The sequence below is a fragment of the Sceloporus occidentalis genome, unplaced genomic scaffold (genome assembly GCF_023333645.1).
Source record: "Sceloporus occidentalis isolate IW3139 unplaced genomic scaffold, rSceOcc1.0.p SCAF_1, whole genome shotgun sequence".
Taxonomy (NCBI): Eukaryota; Metazoa; Chordata; class Lepidosauria; order Squamata; family Phrynosomatidae; genus Sceloporus; species Sceloporus occidentalis.
The window spans coordinates 160,598,287-160,621,108 of record NW_028316981.1 but is presented as its reverse complement, the minus strand read 5'-3'; the positions used below and the strand labels follow the sequence as shown (position 1 = coordinate 160,621,108).

General features: G+C 42.6%; 1 protein-coding gene across 1 annotated transcript in view; it reads right to left on the bottom strand.

Moving 5' to 3' along the window:
* LOC149322537 (inactive dipeptidyl peptidase 10-like) overlaps positions 1–21,686 on the bottom strand; it is a 59,038-nt gene extending 37,352 nt beyond the window's left edge. Inside the window, exons 1-6 of the mRNA XM_089508359.1 lie at positions 21,505–21,686; positions 8,080–8,194; positions 6,048–6,143; positions 5,027–5,121; positions 3,499–3,573; positions 2,113–2,165 (exon numbers count right to left, since the gene is read on the bottom strand). Of these exons, the coding sequence (XP_089364485.1) occupies positions 2,113–2,165; positions 3,499–3,573; positions 5,027–5,121; positions 6,048–6,143; positions 8,080–8,194; positions 21,505–21,540 (470 nt within the window). The 5' untranslated portion in view covers positions 21,541–21,686. The remainder of the gene's footprint in view (positions 1–2,112; positions 2,166–3,498; positions 3,574–5,026; positions 5,122–6,047; positions 6,144–8,079; positions 8,195–21,504) is intronic.
* Between the last annotated feature and the right edge of the window lie 1,136 nt (positions 21,687–22,822).

The window sequence follows — 22,822 nt, the reverse complement described above, 5'->3', positions numbered from 1 at the left end:
TGCCTCCCCACGCAGCCGCGCCACTCACCTCCTCCTCCTCCGCCCCAGGCCGTGTGGCCACGTGGAGGAGGCGGAGGAGGCGCCTGCTGCGTGTGGGCACGCCACCCTCCCCGCCTCCCCCACCACTCACCTCCTCCTCCTCAGCCCCAGGCCGTGCGGGGAGCTGCCTCCACCTCCTCCATGTGGCCGCGTGGCCTTGGGCAGAGGGGGCGGAGGAGGAGGAGGTGATGAGTGGTGCGGCCGCGTGGGGAGGCAGGGGAAGGTGGCGCAGCCACGTGGGGAGGCGCCACCTCTACCCTCGCCTCATTCACCCCAGGCCTCGCTGCTTCTCCTCTTCCCCCGCGCAGCCATGTGCGGTGGAGGAGGAGGAGGGCAGCGAGGCCCCGTGGGCTGCGGCAACCCAGCTGCAACCGGGGTTGTCCCGGTTTATTGGCGGCACCTGTGGCGGGAGGGGGATGGTGCCGCCAAAACCAGGAAAATCCCGGTTGCAGCTGGGTTATGGCAACCTTAATGGCACATGAAGCTCTGCATCACAACCAGCAGAAGGGAATGGCTGGTGGTTTCCCCATTGCTTTCTCCCTTCATCCCCAGCTTTTACTCTTTCAGGGTGTTTCCTTGTCTACTGGTAGCGCCAGCCCTGGTACAGCAATATGATAATAATATAGCAGGGATTTAATGTGACAGATACTCAGTTTCATCTAATTATTTTGGACTGTCCAGCCATTTTTTTCCTGTGGTCTGATGCAGTGGTGTCCCCACTGCAGTGCAGGGGGACTGCCAAGGGAGGGCAAGGGGGCTGCTGGAGGGATGGCCAAAAGGGCACGCTTGGCTTTTTCTTTTAGTGCAACAGCACTGCTGCAGTGAAGTCACAAGAGGCGCACTCAGCCCTCTCCTTTACTATACAGCAGCATCAGCCTCCTCATGAGGAGGCTAGTGCTGCTGCAGTGAGGTCAACAGGACTGCTCCTGGCCCTTCTCACCCTGCAGTGGGCTGAGGGCCCAACCAGGTGTCAGCCCTCTTTTTGGGTGTCAGCCGGTGCAGGTCACACACCCCACACCCACCTAGTGAAGCCATGAGTGATGATATTTTCTCCTGATGCATTGCATTTGTCAAGCAAAATTAGGAGCTGGCCTTGGACTTGCACATTTTCCTTACCTAATCACACTTCCTTTATCACAGAGAGGAAGGAAATATCAATCTAAGAAAGGACCTACATTTCTTTCATTTCAGAACTATGAAGCATAATAGTTATTCTTTTAACCTTTTACCAGTTGTGGCTAAGTAAGGAAGCGACCTCACATTTAAATTAACTTTTATCCCCCCACCCCCATCCGCATGTTATGACATTCATTTCACACTCTTATAAAACGTGAGGCGGAGGACTTGGAAGGAATATAAGGAAGCAATTTGAGCTTGAGGTCATTCACTCCTTATCCTTCTATGGAAACCACAGAGAGGAGGGAAGCCACCTAAACAAAGTTTTGTTATTCATGATGTCGTGGCTGAAATCAAAACAATCACTGCATGTGAGAGTGGGGAAAGCTTACACAATCCCACCTTGACATGAGCTAGATAGAAGTGGGCTAGAATTATTGTTGGAATAGGCTCAAAGGCAGAGCTGTGACTGAGATCAAATGATGCCAGTAGACCTATTCATGAACACACTGCATGCAGTACTTGAATAACTATGTTTTAAGTATTTAGACCTTTCTGTTTTCTTTTAGGAAAAAATCATCCTATTTTGTGGTTGTATATTATGCATTACAGATACATATTTAGAGCTAAAGATACCCAGTTCAGTGTTACAGACACAATGGCTGAGATGGTGCATCCAACATGTAGCCACAATGTTATGGCTACATGTTATCTCCCCATCTGACCCCTGACAAAGACCCCCACTGCTCGAGACAGCTGACTGGCTTTAAAGCAGTTACAATATCTTAAATCCAATTTATGACACCGTAACCGACTAACACGATGCCAGCCATTGCTTTTGTTATATTTTAAACCTTGGAATATCCTGACAATTACAAAGCACCTGGCATCTTTTTTAAGAAAAAGAGGTCTAAATATTTTGGTAGAGGAAGAGGATTCTAGCAGCGTAGCTCCTACCTGGTGTCTATGTTATAGATTAGGTAGCGGGCCATGGAAGAGTAGCGGAAAACCTACAGACCAACAGAGCAGAGAAAGGTGGTGTTAGTTGGTGGTATAGGCACTGGAGTGTAAACCCGTACTTTTTCCAGTCCTGCCATACTGATGATGGCTGGGTTGTGTGACATAGATTTGCACCCCAAGATGTTGTTTCAGAAGATTTGGTGGATAGGTTTGCACAAGGGCTGATTGATTGGAGTTGGAAAGCCACAATCCAGTTACTATACTACTTTGGCTCTAGCTACTTTTAGGGCCAAAATAATTCATTTTACGTGTTCTTGTGGACTCTGACTCTTGGCATTCGCATAAACAAGTTACAGAGGGTTTATTCATTTCATCTCACCTTCTCAATCTCTTCCAAGAGGTTAATGTCTTCTGGATCCTAACCTGAATTAGAGTCAGAATAGTAGCTATGGGAATGTGTATGTCCAAACATGAACTCATTTCCCCTTCAACAAAGGAATTTCCTCAGACATGGGTACTTCAGCAATCACACTTGCAAATAAAGCCCATATTCCCCTTCTAATGTACAGTTACAAAACAAAACATGCCAAATGCAAAATACACAGATGAAGAATTGTTTACTGACAAACAACAATCTTTCATCACTTGATGAAGCACTTCTTTTAAAAACATGCTATGGTGGCTCAGTGCAGCTTCTAGGTTTAAAGGCAATATGAATACCACTTGTTAACAAACAATAGCTCCAGGTGTCTACCATGCTAATGTTCCATGTGTTTGTGTGTTTTGTGTGCCTTCAAGTAATTTCTGACTTGGTGGCCTTGTCTTGGGGTTTTCTTGGAAAGATTTGTTCAGAGAGGTTTGTCATTGCCTTCCCCTGAGGCTGAGAGTTTATGACTTGCCCAATGTCCTACTTGTGAGCTTTTCATAGTCATCCAACCACAGCAAATACGATATTGGACTAGACAGGTGTTTGGGCTGATCCAGCAGGCTTCTTATTATGCACAAGTGGAAGATCATACAGATCTCAACCTGCAGATACTAGATATAGAAAATACAGGCACTCATGGTCCTGTCCAAAATTAATTACAAGGGATGACTGAAGAAGCAAGATTAATGCCCATAGCTGGCATGATGAGGGCCTCTCAAGTTGGTGCATCAGCATTTCTGCACATTTGTGCAAGACAAGAACAGGGGAAGGCAGCCAATTTCAGCTCTCATTGGTCCCTTCAAGTTTTGATGAGTGATATAAATCTTAATCCTTGTTACAGAGGGTCATTGGGTTTAGAGAACTTTGAGGATCTCAAAGGTTTTATTTCAATGCTTTTGTTTTGTCCCTTTGTAGACCAACCTGTCTGGGAAGAATGTGAATCCATTGTGACTTACCTGCTGTACATCACAAGCCAAAAGCAGGAACTGTAGATCTGGAGATGTTTGGAATCTGGAAGCTTTCAGGAAATGCTACAGAAGATCAAGGAAAGAGTGAGAAAGGAAATGATTGGAGTGTATGTGGAAGGGAATGCTCATGGGATGGGGCAATCACACCCTATTTTGAGGGTAAGATTAAATATATTGATACCTGAAAAAAATTCAGGTGCTCAAATTGAGGAATAGGAGAATACCTTGAGCACGCAACCAGTAGACAAGTGAAGACTGATGATCTGGTAGTACAAAGCAGAACTAATGTAATGTGTTAAAAATAAGACTGTTACTCATGCTAGGTTTTTAATGTTTTATTTTTAGTAATAAGGCTAGTTGTGGTTACTTTGAACATTTTAACATCAGCAGTAACACTTCCTTTCTGGAGAGAATGGATAAACTTTACTTGATACTTTGGGATATTATTTTCAGGGTAGGGGTCTGTTTGGAGGACTGGGGAACATTTTTGTTTATTTTGTTTATTTTAAAAAGATTTTAAAATAATACAGGTATTAATTAAACAAATTATTTCCTAAACATGTTTAATAATGTAATAATTAATTACAAAAGCTAACATGTGAATAACATGTTGCAGTACTAACAAGCAATAAAACATGTTCTTTTTGACCAGTGACCAATAGCTAATGACAATGAATTACCTTTTGACATTGATCAGAGTAATGCTAACCTGTTTACATTTCTAGTAACATTTTGAAGTTCTGGCATAAAGTAAGTGTCACAGTGCAGCCAGGGTTTATGAGTTCAAAATACCTGGACATATGATCACAAGTGCAATGGCATCCCACCCAACTTCTCTTATAGTACATTTTCATAGTGGTGCAATGGGGGTGAAAAGAGACAATTGTTCCTCAGCAATAATATTTTGTGAATTATTTTCTATTGCAATGCAACTAAGGGCGGAGAAATCAGTATTAGTATTTTTGCTGATTTTCCTCCTAATTCAAGCTTTCTGCTCTAAATAGAATGAACAGCAGGAGCAAGTTGCAGATTTTTACTTTCCCACAGTTCTCCCAGAGGATTTCTACCTTTGCCTTGTGGGAATGTCAAGATGGTGGTGCCACATCAGTGGTGGGTCCACTGGAATGTATTTCTCCAACATTGAGGGAGTCTGCCCTGGAGCTGACTTGGCACTTTCTCAATGGCTGCCTACAGGTCTACTTCCTCCTTCCCTTCTTGTCATGTGAGAATGGATAAGGAGAATGCCCTTCATTCCATGCTTCAAAGTCCTGTTTGATACCATGACTAAGGTTGCATCCTACAGGATCCTGGAATTTGTAGTTTGCTACCTCACCATACGACAGATCCTAGGATTCCATTGGAAGACTCCATGATAGTTAAAGTGGAGATACTGAAATCTATGTGGATGTTCTGCTTCAGACAAGAGAAACAGCCCTGATAATAGGCTCCAATGGCTCTTCCTGTTCTTCTTAACATCATGTTATTAACAACTGGGCCTATAAACAATTGTTTTTACCAGATCTCTGTCTTCCACCAACAGGGTGCTGTTCTTTTGGCTCACATGCCACTTCGTCATTGCTCCTGTGTCGCTCAACACCACTAGTTCATCATCTGCCCAAATGAAGGAAAGCAAGTTAAATTTACAGATTGGGTTTTGTTACTTATGCTGTGCTTATTTTACACAGAATGTGTCATCTATTTGTGTGTGAAGCAGAGGTGCATAAAAGAACAAGAAACTGTTTGTGGTCAATAAGAAGGAAAAGAAGTGGGGAATTTTGCTTCCCAGACATTCTTTTTGGCTATATTTAATATGTTTTGGTGCCTGGGTGTAGAATCCAGGGTCTAATCTGCACTGCAGAAATAATGAAGTTTTACACTTAATGCTATGGAATTCTGGGATTTGTACTCAGCCTTATTTAGCAGAGAGGTCTGGTGCCATGACAAACTACAAACCAAACTGCATTATTTCTGCAGTGCAGATAGAGAGAAATGTGAGTGGGAAAGGGAGGAGAAACTGGCACCATATGACTGCCCAATCCCAGAACTGCCATGGGAGTAATTTATAATACTTGACTAATGCTATAGCAGCACATTTGAGAGCATATTGATGGGGTTTCCCCATCAATGGCAAGGTGTGGGCTAATCACAGTTGGAGGACAAGGCAACAAGGAGATAGAGACTGCGTCATGCAAATGCTATTTGCCAAAGGTGCTTTCCCCCAACTTTTATGGTGATTTAAAAGCCACTTGTGATAAAGTCCAAATACCATGATTGTCCATAGTTACTGGATTTTCCCTGCAGTATGCGACCACAGAAGAACTTGTGGATATCACACAGTCAGTATACACAAAGCACTGATTCACCTGGAGGTAGAATTTAAACAAACAAACAAACAAGCAAATAAAAAACCCAAACAACCCCCACTCCACTCTGCAGTATATGACATTGCAATACATGGGAACCTTGTAACAAACAAATCTCTAATTATCGCTTGTTGCAACTCTGGCATTCACCGGGAAGGAAACAAGATGACTCACCTGTCACCCAATGAACCTGGGGATGTTGGGGTTGGAATTCATCACTTTCCAGGTCAGCAAGTGTCAGTGGGGTACGGAAGCCCAGTGGAGGGTCTTCTAAAGGCAGAAGGACAGGTGTTACAAAGTGGCCAGTCATGTGCCCTGGGCCCTTTTTGGGTGCCTATATGGGGAATTCTGGGAGTTGTGGTACAAGATTGTAACTCGAACCTCAAACACATTATTTTTTAGACTCCAAATCCCAGTATTCCCCAGCTAGCCTGGCCACTGGCAATGTTGACCGGGGGGGGGGGGGGGTTATGGGACCACAGTCTGAAAAATAACTTTTCTAACAGGTGCTTTACAGTTGAGATGCATTAATGGATCAATTTTGCTTCTTCTCGTATGCTTCCACAGCATATTTTTCTTGGCTTTAGGATGACAAAATATAATATTAAGCACATACATAACAGGCAATATGTCCTTTATATTGTCCTTTATGTCCTTTATATTGCTTATAGGCTGGAAGAATACAGTCCTTCTCCATCTCAGTTAAACTGAACCTTTGGAGTCCAGTTGAGAGAGCCAGCATGGTATAGTGGTTTGAGCACTGGACAATGAATCTGGAGACCAGAGTTCATATCCCTGCTAAGCCATAGAAACCCAGTCAGTGATCTTGGGCAAGTCACATTCTCCCAGCCTCATGAGGATGATCTTGGCCAGTTCCAAGCTTGCACCTAAACTCCCTCCACTATTAATATGGTCACCCACCCATGTTTGACTCAAGCAGCATCTTCCCTCTTGCTTTTGTGCCTCAACGAGTTAAAACTGAACTTGCCACTTCATCACCATACCCACAAATTTTTCATTTCTATAGTTAATGATATAGTAAAATTATAAAGGTCCTTCCTGGGCACCAGTTCACTCCATGGATCTGAGGAAGTAAACCTGATCTACTAAAGCTTATGCTGCAACTTCTTTCACACAGTTTCAAAGGTGCTACAAGATCCATTTGCACAGGTTATTGCGACTCTGAGGTGGGTGAATGCAATCTTTGTTGTTATTTGCGTATGTGAAAAATTTGCACCAGTAATAGAGAAACTGAGAGCCAGTGTGGTTTGAGTGTTGGACTATAACTCTGGAGATCAGGGTTTGAGTCTCTGCTCAGCCATAAAATCCATTGGGTGATCTTATGTAAGTCACATGCTGTCAGCCTCAGGGAAGGCAATGGCAAACCTCTGAACAAATCTTGCCAAGAATTGCCCATGATCAGCTTACCTTAGGGTCACCATGAATTGGAAATAACGTGAGGGCCCACAACAACAATAGAGAAATTATCTGTAAATTTACTGTATGTTTAAACTGGATTTAATCTTTCTGTTCGGTAAGGCCTTCAGCAGAGGTCAAAGATTTTAAAATGGATCTACTAGACTTTTAAATATTTTACTGGTTCCTTATTATTAATGTGGAGTTTTACAATTGTTTTAATTTATGTTTTAATAGTATCACTAATTTAATTCACATTCTAATATGTATAGTATAGCTTATGGTGTTTTATTGGAACCTTTTGTAAAAAATATTATGTTGGAAGCTGTTTGGATCCCAGTCCTGAGGAAAAGATGGGATATAAAGCAAAGCAAAGCAAAGCAATATGTAGAAGTAGTAATACTGGTAGCAGTATTTTTGACTGCTGTTTTATGTACTTGTGTGTAAACATCTATATGCAGCCGTACTGATGCTTATTATTGGGTGTGAGAAGTATTTTCCATTAAATCAGACATCTGTCCTATCACATTAATTCTTGCAAAGATTGGTGCAAAGTATTCCATGTATACATATCTCTTTTCATTACATAGCTCAGATTGCAAAACCAGTGGTGGCTGGTAGCGTATTTTAAAAACATTTCTAACTTCAAAACCCAGCACCAACTTTTATTTATTAATTTGTTGTTATGCGCCTTCAAGGATGCATGTACTCTGTAGAAATAATGCAGTTTGACACCACTTAGCTCCATTTTATGGTATCTTGGGATTTGCAGTTTTACTAAGTCTCTTACCTGGAGTGAGCAGCAGGATAACCACAATGATCACTGAAGCCAACATGGCCACCACCAGCATGGAAATCCCAATTCCCTTCCAGTTGCGAGGTGGGGAGCGGGTGATTCCCATGTTCTATGCGAGAAAGGAGAGGAAAGGGGAGAAAAACATGGTTAGCAAAACACATCAGCTGTGTTTTACTGCAGCCAATCCGCACTGCAGAAATAATCTGGTTTAACACCCCTTTAACTGCCAGGGTTCAGTGCTATGGAATTCTAGGGGCTGTAGTTTGTTTAGGCAGCAAAGCGAAGCTCCACTGAGTTCTTCAACAGTCAAAGGTGTTAAAAATCAAACAGTAGAAAGAAAAAGATGACAATGTTAGAGTCATAGGCCTATATTTTGTCCAGATGTTGTTGTTCTCAGTTAAGATAGTATAGAGGGATATTCATGCAGGCAGACGCTACTCTCCTACTCCGTTAAGGCTTTCTTTTCTCATGTGATCCAGCTGAAAGAGTCTTAAAGTCTGGGAAATAAAACAAAATTAACTCCATTACCAACACAACAACATGCTTACTTTGAGATCCAGGCTGCACCTGTCCTTTAGAGGACAGTCTTCGCTTATTGGGCAGAGAACATTGCATTTCCCAAGGAGTCTCTCTACTGTTGTATTTGGAAAACTTTTAGATGCTGCTCAGGTAAAACATGCCAAATGTTTTGTGGATTTTTAAATGTTATTATACTTTACTCTTTTCTTAGGTAGAGAACAATGAATTTCTCAACAAGTTTCTGTACTATTACATCTGGGAAAACCTTTAGGTGCTGCTGTATATATAGTGCGCCCACGTCATATGTGGGCGCCTTTTACGCGGCTTTCAGCTTATGCTGAAAGCTGCATGATGGAAGTTCCAATGTCATGAGCCCCATTCTTTTCAATGGTGCTTGAGCATACGCGCTATTTACCTTACGTGGAGGGGTCAGGAACAGATTCCCCGCGTAAGGCAAGGGCCCACTGTACTCAAACATGATTCTAAAATTATGCAAAAAACCACGGGTCAATATAAGTACTATACTTTAACTCTTATAAAACAAGGAACCATCCCCTGGTGAAAGGCAAGAGTGTAATCTGTCCTGGAAGCACTGACTCGCCCCTCTACACTCTCATCCATTCAGCCTTTAGTGTAAGCACAAAACAGTTATGACTCCTGGAATTTTGTAAATTCTTTGGCATTGTTTTCCTTCATCCTTTAGATCCTTTCTTACATGCCCTTAAGTTTTACTCTCAACTTATCTATGGGTCATATCAAAATCCATAATTTTAGCCCCCAAACCAGCCCTCAATTTATACATGAGGTCGACTTATAGTCGAGTATATACGGTATATAGGTAAAACTTCCCAATTGTAGTCTTTTGTTGGAGGTAGAAAACCTTAAAGAGTTAAGTTCCAGTAATTGGACTCCCTCTTGTTTTAAACTTCCCTTGTTGCGGCTAAAATGGGTATCTTCAAATCCAGGGAATGTATTGAGGATTAGTCCAGTTGGCCATGCAGCAAAAATATAACAATGTTTTTTATACTTTGGAATTGGCCCAATAAAGGTATCGCTGCTTGTGGATTTTGGAATTTGTTGTATTTTGCTGTATGGCCAGCACAGCTACTCCTGAATATGTTTCCTTATCTGCAAAATTACTATAACCTATGGCGGGTTATAGACCGCCGCTTTGAGGTGGTCTGCCGCCGCTGCTGTTTGCTCCGTGCGGGAGCTGCAGCAGCCACACCGCGCGGCTCCCGCGCGGAGCAAAAATGGAGCTCCAAAATGGCGCATTCGCGACGTCATAGGTGCCGCGACACGTCTGGACGCTATGCGTCCAATACGTAAACATGGCGGCCCCCATGTGGAAGAGGCGCCGCCATGTTGTACGTATGGAATACGTACTAGGGTTAGGGGGGTGCGGAAGCACCGCCCCTTCCTAACCCTAATACATATTCCATACGTATTTTTTGGCGGTCTGTAACCCGCCTAAGACACTTTTTATAGGAAAAAACCCTCACAAGAACAGCGTCTATCTATTCCTGCCATCAGTGCCCTAGCATCACTTTATTTGGTGGGGATACCACAAACTTGCAACACAACCTCTCATCCCACACTGGTACTACCAACCTTCCTCCTGTAGCTACCATCTCACAAGCAAAAAACACCCATTGTTTTAATTAAGAACAACACCTGCCCTCGCTACCTTTATTTAATAACAACACCTTTCCTAAGAATGCTACATGTCTACTAACTATTTTATAACTTTCTGGTCATTAATACATACCTTGATTATCCTGTCAGTCTCTTAGCTTTTGTCTTTTAACAGTTCTCATGGAGCAACATGGCTGTACACATTAGGCTATTTAATTTTAAATATTTATTTTCTTCTGGCCTTCTCATTGCAAATTGTGACTATTGCCCCTAGCCATCAATTTCTCTGGCAAGTACATATTCAAAATGACTAAGTGGTTTAGCCATTGTCTTAATGCAGAGTGCCATATATCTTTTAAATGTGTGCTGGCTTGCTTCATCTTTTGCCACAGTTAAGGCCAGAGTGCAAAAAAACTCTAGGGCTGCTTCCACACTGGAGAATTGGTGGAGACTGACACTACTTTAAGTGTCATGGCTCCATCCTATGGAATCCTGGGATATGTAGTTTGCTCTGGCACCAGAGCTCTCTGACAGAGAAGGCTAAACATCTCGCAGAATTGTAAATCCCAGAATTCGATAGCATTGAGCCATGGCAGTTAAATAGTGCTAAACTGCAATAATTCTACAATATGGCAGCAGTTTAGGACTATATCACTGAAAATTAGATGCTGTTGTTCCTTCTGACTCTTAATTAATAATCTAAGGGAAGATAGTTTATATTCTTTCCCAAAAGCAAATTTTAAGGTGTTTTTTTAATTAGGTGTGACAGTACATAAAGAAAATTCTCAGAGATTTGTGGAACACTGTACAGTACACATATAGAAGTTTATTCCAGATTTCCAAGCCCTAAGGTCACATATGTTAGGACTGAAAATAGGGTTGCCATATCCCGGCTGCCACCGGGATTTTCCCGGTTTTGGCGGCACCCTCCCCATCCTGTCACGGGTGCCGCTAAAAACCGGGACAACCCCTGTTGCAGCTGGGGCCTCGCTGCCCTCCTCCTCTGCCACCGTGCATGGCCACATGGAGGAGGCGGAGGAAGAGGAGGGCAGCGAGGCCTGGGGTGGAGGAGGGGAAGGTGGAGGCAGCACCACCCTCCGCCATACTCCCCACTTCCCCGCGGCCTCCTTCCTCCTTCCCAGAGGCCGGCTGCGATTGCGGCGGGCCCCCGCGTGCCTTCCTGGCCTTTAAGGAGGCCTCGGTCTCCTCAGAGGCCAGGAAGGAGGGACACTTTTTTTTTGGTAGGACACTTTTTTTATTAAATGGAGGACGCCCCACGCCTCTTCCTGGCCTCTAAGGAGGCCTCGATCTCCTTAGAGGCCAGGAAGGGGCACGGGGTGTCCTCCATTTATAAAAGTGTCCTACATTTGAAAATGTTGTCCTACATTTGTCCCGGTTTGGCGGTCCTGACGTATGGCAACCCTAACTGAAAAGAATATAAAACAAATGTTATTGGTGGTTCTTATTTGCAGATGTTATAGTTCCTGCTCTGAAACCTCTGACTGAGAGTGAACAGGACATTTAACTCAGAGGGAATACAAACCCTTCCAGATAAAGGAGTGGTACTACCTCATCTCCTATCTTACAGTGTTTTGCTTTTCCCTTCCTAAAAGGCATCATTCCTTCCTCCCTATGCAAAAAGAACTCTGGGAGTGGTACTTCTTGATGCAAGAGTCAGTGTGGCCTAGTGGTTTGAGCATTGGACTGTGACTCTGGAGAGGAGGGTTCAAATTTGTGCTTGGCCATGAAAACCCACTGCGTGACCTTGGGCAAGTCACACTGTCTCAGCCTCAGATGACAGCAATGGCAACCCTCTTCTGAAGAAACTTGCCAAGAAAACCCTACAATAGGTTTGCCTTAGGGCTGCCATAAATTGGAAACGACTTGAAGACACAACACACACACACTTCTTGATGCTAGGGCCCTTTCACACTACACAATGACAGTAGAGCAATATGCTTCATGGCCGTACCTGGCTAAATCCCCCTCCCTAAACCATCCTTCTTCAATCCATCAGGCTGGCTGGAACAAATGGGAATCTGAATCCAACATCTGGAAGGACACAAACATCTTTGGTTTATGCCACTCTTTCCAGCTCATCCCTTTCTTCTGCACATAATCCCAAAGCCATTGTCTATTTTTCATCCCAGAACTCACTGGTTTACTTCTGAGGGAGGCAAGAGTTCCCAAAGCTTGTTCTGGAAGAACATGACAATCAGTTAGGAAAATATACTCAGGGCTCTTATTCTTTCTACACACATGTTCTTTTTAAACTTGTGTGTCATCATTTCAGTGTGAACACTGTAAATGAGACTGACTTTTAATTTTATCCTTACTAACAAATTCCTCTTAAAATATAAACATCAAAGAAAGTAAACATGACCAATATTGGCTAAAATGGATTTTACACACACACACACACATTAATTTTCAATACATTTGTAAATTACTGCTGGTCCATCAATCTTTGTCCTATTTATACCAGGAGTGGATAATCTGAGAGTGCTGGGGATTGAACCTGTAGCCTCAGAAATGCAAAAGATGAGATCCATAATTGAGATCCTTTAATCCACTGCTGGTGAAGGTTCCTGAATTCCAAGCACTCCATCAGATTAAGAGCATAATTTTATACACTTGTTTGTTGTTGGTGTTGTGTGCCTTCAGATTGTTACCACTTTATGCAGACCCTAAGGTGAAACTGTTATGGGTTTTCTGAAGATGAGAATGTATGATTTTCCCAAGCAGTCAATGGATTTCCATGGCAAAGCTAGGATTTGAACTGTGGTTTCCAAAGTTGTAGTTCAAACCATTACACCATGTTGGCTCTCTCAGCTGAGCTCCAAAAGTTCAGTGTACTCAGATGTAATTTGCCACTGAGGACTGCAGCCATAGGTCGCTTGATCTCATTCTTCTTCAAGTTTCTATTGTGCTAACTTTTGCTTCTTCTTTACAAGCCTAATAATAATAATAATAATAATAATATAGCTGATGGAGTCTAGCTCCCTTATTGATCCATATCTGTAGGGCTTTTAACTAATTGCCTGGCACCATTTCTGTTCTTATCCCTCACTGGTATTTTCAGTCTTAATTAAGAGATCACTTCAGAGAGCTGCCAAAGCAGCTTGGACAAGAGCCCAACAGGGTGGATTCATGGTCCATCCCTACCTCTAGACACAATGTGGCTCTCTAAAAGGCTTATGCTCTGAATCCACAATCTGAGAACAAAGTTATGTTTGTACAGTAATTGGTGTCATTCTGAGACTTTATGCTAGCTATCCATTTGACATTTCCTCCAGACTAAGAATAAATTTGATCTTCAGTCTTAAAGATAGGAGGAAAAAAACTTTCTTGATCACCTGGCAAAAAGCGGGATAAAAATAATTTTTTAAATTGAATTAATTAATTTAATGAGCTTTCACCACAATGGATGCTTCTGCCCTTTCTTGTGGTGATTTTCTTACACCAGAATGGTGGTCTCTCACTACAGAGGTGTAGCACTGGATGAGGCCTGCTTCTAACTGTGTGTACACGAGAGTGGGTGCATGTAGGAAATGTCTTATAATGGAGAGATTTGCCCCAGATTGAGGTAGTTGCCTCAGATACCTGATTTTTGGTTTCATGAAAGGAAGTATATTGCTGTTTGCTTGTTATCCTAGGATTAACCCATGAATCAGATCTTCTCTTTCGGGTGCCAAAATACCCATCATGGTCAGGCTTTGGGTAGTACAGTAGCATCACCAAGGTTGGTGTAACCTGGTGCAGTAGCTCATGGTGTCCCTCCCCCATTGACCTTCTTTCATACCACACCATACAGAATCCTTAGTCATGTTCTTTGTACTAATGTTACTTATAAATCAAAATTCCTCGATATCACTGAATGTAATGGCAATAGTTGTGACATAAACTTCTGTAATCCTACTTTTTCAACTGCTGTCAAATTATACTTTTAAATTAAAATATCATATGCATAGCGCAAATGTATTTTCATGTACATTGTTTCATGTGGTTACAGTTGAAGTGAAATTTTGGTAAGAACTGATGTGGGGTTCGTCAGGGTTCTATGTTGATGCTATTTAACAAAAAATGAAACAGCTAGGAGAAGTCTTCCAGAATTTTGGGGTGCAGTGATCAATATGCAGATGACATTCTACTACTCCTTCCTACCTCAATCCAAGGAGGTTGTCTTGGTCCTAAGGCAGTGTCTGTCATCATTAATGGACTGGATGAGGGCAAACAGGTTGAAACTTAATCCAGACAAGACAGAGGTGCTCCTGGTCAGCTGGAAGGCAGATCGGGGAATAGGGATGCAGCCTGTGTTATATGGGGTTACACTCCCCCTGAAGACACAGGTTCGCAGTTTGGGGGTACTCCTGGACTCAACTTTGAACCTAGAGGCCCAGGTCTCTGCAGTGACCAGGAGTGGTTTTGCACATTTAAAGCTTATGTGCCAACTATGCCCATTCCTTGAGATATGTGTATCTCCTAGTTTCTTTTTCCTCTTGTGATTGAGACCTTCCCATCCACTCCTTCCACCTTGCCTCCATTTTATCCTCACAACAACCCTTTGAGGTAGATGAAGATAGCCAGTTAGGCCGAAATATAGTTATTGGCACAATATTCCCAAGTCTGAGCTAAGGGGTGGTGGGAGGAGGTGCCTCTGCCTGGCTGAGGGGTGCTGGTGGATGTGGGGACATGGGAAAGACACCCCACGTGTAATGCACCTACCCACTTGCAGAGATGTGGAGAGATGGGGTTTGCAGAGACATGCAGTTCTATAGTGTGAATAACAAACCAGGAATGCATGAGTGAGGTTATTCTCATCGTTCCAATAAAAAAATGATGTCTGAATGACCCCTAAGGCTGGCTCACATGCAATCACAAGAGGAAAAAAGAAACTACTAGATACACAAGAAAAAAGTAATTTGCCTTCTTATTTTTATTTGTTCATATAACATAATTGTATATGATGCTGTATATTCTTAAGATAAGTAGGCCAACATGGTGGAGTGGTTTGAGAGCTGGGTTATGACGATGGAGAACAGAGTTTGAATGCCCACTTGGCCACGGAAACCCACTAGGTGACCTTGGGCAAATCAAACTCTCTCAGCCTCAGAGGAAGGCAAAGGCAACCCCCCTCAATTTAGGGTTTCCATAAATCAGAAATGACTTGAAGGCACACAACAACAAAGTTGTAAACAGTTTTCACTCAGAAAAAGGAGTGAACAACAGATTTAAAGTTAGCAGCAGCTAGTTTCTTAATATGGGGAAAGAAACATGCATTTTCTCTTGGAGGAAAAATAGGACCTAACCGTAATAATAAATAACTACAGTTAAAGCATCACAGCAGTGTTTGTATTAATCCATTTTCAAACCATCTAGGGCAGGCAGAGGCCCAACCATTTGGTAGAGTGAGCCAGCCACCTCAGGTAGCAGGTTTGGGGTATTAAGAATGGGGTATCAAAGTTTTATTGTTGTATATGCATATGATTGATTCCACATCATGTACTACAATGAGTTTCCTGCTTTTGGTTAATATGCACCTTGAACTGGATAGATGCCATCATTTGCCATCCTCTCGCAAACAGCAAACCATATTGGACCAGACTAGTACAGTGGTAAGGGTGAAAAGCTAATATTACAGCATGCCATAAAGGCAGTTTGGCTTCCTCTTATATCCTGCTTTGAAGCTCTGCATCCAGAGATCCTGCTGCTGCAAAATAAATGCAAACACCTATCATGAACTTCTGAATTTTCAAATACTACTGTTATGTTCTGTGTCCTCATAATACATATCCTTGCAGTCTGTTTTGCTGGGTCTTTTACATGCTGGGTGCACATCCACCAGCTCTGCACATTAAAGCCTGAGGAACTAAGGAACCTGTTGTTCTCCAGATGTTTTGGACTACACCACCCACAGTTCCTTATTGAGGCCCCAATGAATGAAGGTGATAAGAATTGTAAGTCAAAACCTCTGGAGGGCCAAAGATTCCTTACCTTTCCATTCCTACATTGAATAAGATAATAATAATAATAATAATAATAATAATAACAACAACAACAACATTTTATTTATATACCACTTTTCCAAAAAGATCAAAGTGGTTTACATATATACAGATTGAGTCTTCCTTATCAGGAATTCTGAAATTTGAAATATTCCAAAAACCAAAGTCTTTTCATAGATGGCGGTGTGATACAGTACTTACAATGTACACAAATTTTTTTACATGCACAAGCTTATTTAAAATATTGTATAAAATTACCTTCAGATTATGTGTATAAGGTGTATATGAAACAGAAATAAATGTTGTGTTTCAATGTGGGTCCCATCTCCAAGGCGGGTTACAGACCGCCCATTTGGGGCAGGCTGTACCCGCCCCTTTCCCCAGTGTATCGGGGCCTCAGCTGCCAGAACGGCAGCCGCTGAGGCCCCGATCCGCCACTTTTCAGGCTGTGGGGAAGCGGCAAAACGCCCCAAGGACACCCCGCGGCGGCAGGGAGAAGGAGAAAGGGGCCGCTTGGCCCCTTTCTCCCTTGCTTCGCTGGGCACAGCCGTCTGAAGGCTGCGCCCAGCGATGCAAAGCGACGCCGCAAACCAGGAAGAAGCTCCGAAACGGAGCTCCTTCCTGGTCCGCGAAAAGGGCGCACTAAGTGCCCTGGCGCGGACCGACGACGTCACGTCCGCGCCGCCCCGTATAGAGGCGGCGCGGTCGTGACGTCGTCATGGCGGCCCCCATGTGGAAGGGGAGCCGCCATTTTGTACGGACTCAGTCCGTACTAGGGTTAGGGGGGTGCAGAAGCACCGCACCTTCCTAACCCTAGTACGGACTGACTCCGTACTTTCATGGAGGTGTGTAACCTGCCCAAGATATCTCATTATATACATGTATGCAAATACAGGTAATCTTAAATTAAAAAAAAATCCAAAATCTAAAACACATCTGATCCCAAGCATTTCGGATAAGGGAGATACAGGCTGTTAATGAAAGATAACCTCCTCTTTCAACACCAAAATTGGCACTTTTAATAATATGCCTTTTAAAAATACTTTTATAAATTAAAAGTTGAAATAAGATATAAAAGCAGAAGCATGTTTGGATATTAATGGAAGTATGCTCACAAGTTCTGACTACAGTGTTGTATGCTACAACTCATCCCAATTTGTAATAAAATTATAACTATAATCTTGGCTAAAGTAGTGTGCATCAGGCAAGTTTTCAACTTGATAATTCCCTTAAAATAAATTTGATGTGCTTCTTAAATGAATTGGAATGAGAATGCCTTGACTCAGGAGTTCCTCCTTGCCAGACTAAAGAACACTTGCAGTTTCTGACCCAACATCTACAAGGCTGTACTTTGAAATTGATGGCAAATAACTTTAGTATGTACTATGTGATTTTCCCATCTGTGGCTGGCATCTTCAGAGAATGTTTGCTGGCGAAACATCAGGAAGAAACTTTTCTTGAACATGGCCACATAGCCCGAAAAACCCACAAAAAACTATGGATGCCAGCCATGAAAGCCTTCAACTTTACACCAAAACACACAGCAGCAGCCTCTCTTGGCTTGTGTGCTCTTCCTTGTTAAGAACTTTTGCCATCTATATAAATAAAACTTAATAATAATAATAATAATAATAATAATAATAATAATCTTGACCCCAATCTGATGTTTCTTGGTCACATGTAGCTTCATTTTCATCTGTGATATGTTGGATAGTTTGACATTAAGTTTAGAATGTGTGCATGTGTACACAGGAGATGTTACACTTCTGTTCCAGGACATTTATACAAATGACTTGTTAGTGAAGACCATCATGTGAAGAACTGCTTTCTTATCCAAAATGCTTGGGACCAAAGGTGTTTGGATTTCAGATTTTTTTCGATTTTGGACTATTTGCATATACTGAATGAGCCATCTAGGAGATGGGACCCAAGTTTAAACATTAAACTCAACCAGTTATTCAAAAGAAGCATTAACAACAGCAGCTCAGAAAGTTATCGTTGAATCCTGAATTCCTCCGTCTCTTTTTCTACTTGTGCTTTTCACCATGGCTGCAAAATGAACTTACCACCCATAACCATCCAACTGCTAAGTCCTTGCATTTTGAAGGCCAGTGTGCAGACCAATTTTCTGAAACCTTCTCCCCATCATTATCATCATAGGTATGTATATCACACTTTCCCCACAGAACTGGGACTAGAAGTGGCTTACAATTTAAAATAAAACAATTAAAAACATACAAAAGTGAGCTATATTACTAAATTAGTAAAAAATTAGGGAAGCAGTCATTTACACAGTCATTAGTAAAGGCTGTCTCATCAATGTGTATTTTGGATTTTGTTTAATGGTCAACATATCTACTACATTTACAGATCTATCACAGGATGAAATAAATACAAGTGAAGTTGGAAAATGGGGCTAAATGAACCAGGACAAAGGACCTTATCACATTACCTTTTAACCCGGCAGCAGCCTAATGGGCTACAGCCGGGACACGGCATGGAGGTGGGGATTAGCACATTGTAAATCACAGCCGAATTGCCGGGCGCCAGCATCCTGTGTGCCAGACATGCTCAGCCAGCCCCTTTTTGAAAACAAAAGCTCCCCAAGTTTTAAAACGGGCGGCTGAGCATGGCTGGGACACAGGATGCTTGCGCCTGGCGATTTGTTGGTAACTTATAATGTGATAATCACCGCCTCCTTGCCATGTCCCAGCTGCAGCCCATTAGGCTGCTGCTGAGTTAAAAGGTTTAACCACTGCGCCACCAGGGCTCCTACACTGTAAAAATAGTGGAGTTTGACACGACTTTAAGTGTTGTAGCTCCATCCTATGAAATCCTGGCATTTGTAGTTTTACGAGATATTTAGCCTTTTCTGCCAAAGATTCCTGGTGCCATACAAAACAGTGTATCTCAGAATTATGTAGGATGGAACTATGGCAGTTAAAGTGGTGTTAAACTGCATTATTTCTACAGTGTAGGTGCACTCTTGGATCTCACAACTATCTTTGCTAACCACTATGGTTTAATTTTATTCTCCCTTCTTTTATGTTTTTTTTTAAACTGTTAGTGCTTCCCCATGTTTGAAACCTTCACACATGCTTCACATGCTTCCCACTTTGTCTAGATTTGCGTATTATACAGACAGAGGTGGTCAAATTCTGGAATGAAGCACTTCAGGCAACACTGCAAGTGTTTGTGCTATGTTTGTAAATGCTATCCTTTCTCATATCAGGAATACCAAAGTCTCTGAAGGAAGGTTCAGAATGGCCTCATACAAGTAGAAGAGGGAGATTTCAGTAGGCTTGGGAGATACCTTCCCACCCACAAAAAAGTCTTGGGATAGAAGCCCAAAATAGCCAAATAAAAACTGAGCATTACTTAGTACAGAATGCTGAGAAAAGGAAAGAAATGAAGAGGAAGGCAGCAATGGAATGGTGTGTGTCCTAGAAAAGAACATGGCTGGTTGAAATCCTGAATAGGCATGTGTCACACTGCAACATTTGTTGCAGAGCTTCCTGAATTTAATACCAAACCCTACAGTTACTATGGGGCTGTACAGATGTGCAGTGGAAAGGCACCCCTTTTTGCCCCAGATTTGGTCTGCGGCAACCACACGCTGCAGCCTCTGCAGGGAGCAAATAATAAGGCATGAAAAGCAGCTTCTTTTTGTTCCCTGGACAGGATGTCATAGGCATGCTGGCGCACCATGATGATCCCCTTCCATGCTGCGGGTACTGCGCTGGAGGTGCATCATTATGGCATGCACCGTGTAAATGGGTATGTGCCAAAATGGTGCTCTGCTGGTGGTGGTAGGGCTTGGAGTGTGCGGACGCTCAGCCTTCACCCTGTGCACAGGCCAACACAAAGTGCCGGTTTGTATAGCTCCTGTGTTAATAGATGAAAGAAAGTTACCTCTACTCTCCATAGCCAGGGAAAATTATTGTTGTTTCCAATCTAGGGAGGTTCAAAACTATAACATGCAGCCTACATTCTGAAGCGCTAGTCTCAAGTGCTACTGCTTTAAGTCTGATTTGTGTTGTGAAGAGCTCAGCTGTGAGCTATCCTGCTGGCAATGCTCAAGGATGCAGCTATTGAGCATTGCCAACTTTTCCCCCCACCTGCAGCAATGAGGGAGCTGCCCCATGAGTCCCAAACTTCTAGTATAAAAATACCTCCTTTATATTATGCTCAGAATAGTTTGTGATTCATAAAACAACAGAAGGAACCACAAATAATTTTGCAGAGCAACTACATCCGTTTTGTAATACATACACCTTAAAGTAGGATTTAGAATAAGGTGGCCCAAGGGGTTCATGGGTCCAGTGGAGCCTTGAGGTACACACTGACGTCTAATATTAACCCCAAGAAATCAGCCAAAGAGTATTATTCCAGAAAAAATTATGTTAAATAATGTTGTTTTAGAGCCTCCCCCTGCCGTGAAAGAATAAAACCAAAACTAAATTCAACAGACACACACCAGATGTGATAAGGAGCGATGAAGACATCATCCCTGGTTGCCCAAAATGGTAGCCACAGAAGTGTGACCCTCTGGAGTTCTGGAGGAAGCCAAAATGATGCTGTGTGACCCTTCAAGCCTCAGATCATGTTCATAATTGTCTTAAAAGATGGGATTTTGAAACCTCCATTCAGCTCTGAACACTATGAGTAAAATTGTTAAGCCAATATGAGTAAAATTGTTAAGCCAGTATAGCCAAAAACCAGGTAGATGTGCCTCCCTGTTTTCTTACTCTGCCACAAGTGCGTAGGAGTTTAATAACATGCAACAAAATTCTCGCCAAGCAAGAACACTAATTTAGGAAAAAGGTGGCATATACTGCAACACAACTATTTAAAATTAATCTCATGAATTCGGATCAAGCCGCAGAGTGGTATGGACAAAGTAACCTATGAAACAAACCTAGTGCAGTAGGTTCAAAGGCAGAAACTTCCAAGCTTCCATCTTAAAGCAAACTTGATCTGAAGAATGCATACCTCTCTGTTTAGTCCAAACCAGTTTCTACTTTCTGAAAACCCCTCTCTGACTTTCTACACACACACACACATCACATGCAGAGGGCAGCTTCTGAAGAAAGTGAAGAGCCCTTTAGGTGGCAAGCTGGGGAGAAATGATCATCATAAGATTTCCCATCAAAACCCTTATCAGAGTAATTGCTTTAAAATCTCCATTTCTGTTTCCCAAATTGCCTTCCCTGTTAGAAAATCCATAATCCAGGACAGGCTATGAGGACAAGAAACTCACCAGGACAGTGCCCATGCTCTGATGGGCAGCAAGCATGCTGAGAGTTTATTGGAGAAGTCCAGCAGGAAGGTTGTGGATAGTCTCTTTTCTCCACATCCGCAGGGGATTCCTCAGGTCCTCTGGCTTTTAGGAGTGGCACCCAGCATCCCAAGGCTGTTGTTACCTACGCCTCCTTGCAGGAATCCGCCTCCCCCTTCACAACCAGAGTTGAGATACTGACCAAGGCTGAGGAAGGAGGGGATCAATCAAGATGACAAGACGCAATCTGGGCTCCCTCAGCAAATATATATATATATATAAAATCCTGTCGATGGCTTGGCAGGGAGCTTGGCCAATTAAAGAGGATGGAAGGGAGAAAAGAAAGGAAAATATGTTCAGGCAAGAACCCAGAAGGTGTGTTAACTGTTTAGGGGGATACAGTAATGGAAGGAACTGAATCATTACAGAAGAACCCAAAGTTCTGCAGCACTATTTTCTGAAACCGTCAAAAGGAAGGAAAGCTTCACAGAAGGCATCAGAACCAACAAGCTACTCCAAGACAGGACAAGTCACTGGTTCTCATTTGCCATCAGCAATCAGTCAAGTGAGGTCCAAATTCATCTGAAGATTAAGCAGGTGCAGTGGAGGAAGATGGGAGGGACTGCAAAAGAAGGTAACAGGCTGCATCCACACAGTGGAATTAATCCAGTTTGACACCACTTTAACTGCCATGGCTCAATACAATAGAATTCTGGGATTTGTAATTTTGTGAGTTATTTAGCCTTCTCTCTTAGAGAACGCTAGTAGTGCCACAACAAAATACAAATACAATTTGACCTGGAGTAGCAAGGGAGGTATTCCTTCCCTGTGTCAGTTATCTTTTTGTATGTAAATACTAAGTTAACCCCACAAGATCATGTGTATGCTGGAATGGATAACTTCAAAATGATGTTCAGCAAATTGCAAACCATGAAGCAGCAAGACAGCTGGATGTAGTGGTGGACCAAAAGAGAACCTGGTGGAAAAAGGAACATTGGCCTTTCCTATGAGATATTGTTTATCAGCGATGCAGCTGGAGACACCCTCATGCGGATTGCTCTTTCCTCATTGCTGATCATAGGCAAGAAGTAGATTTCAAGGGAGTTGCAAGGGGGGAACAACCCCCCATTTACCTTAGTCCATGATTCAGCCAGACATCTAGCCCCTCTAATATTCTTTTATAACATATAACATGCAAGAAAAAGGGGAATGCACAGAGCAGCGTTGTGTGTGGAATGAGTGACAACTGTTCCTAGAAGTTGGGTCCCTGACAATGAGTGTCATAAAGTGATACAGTCCC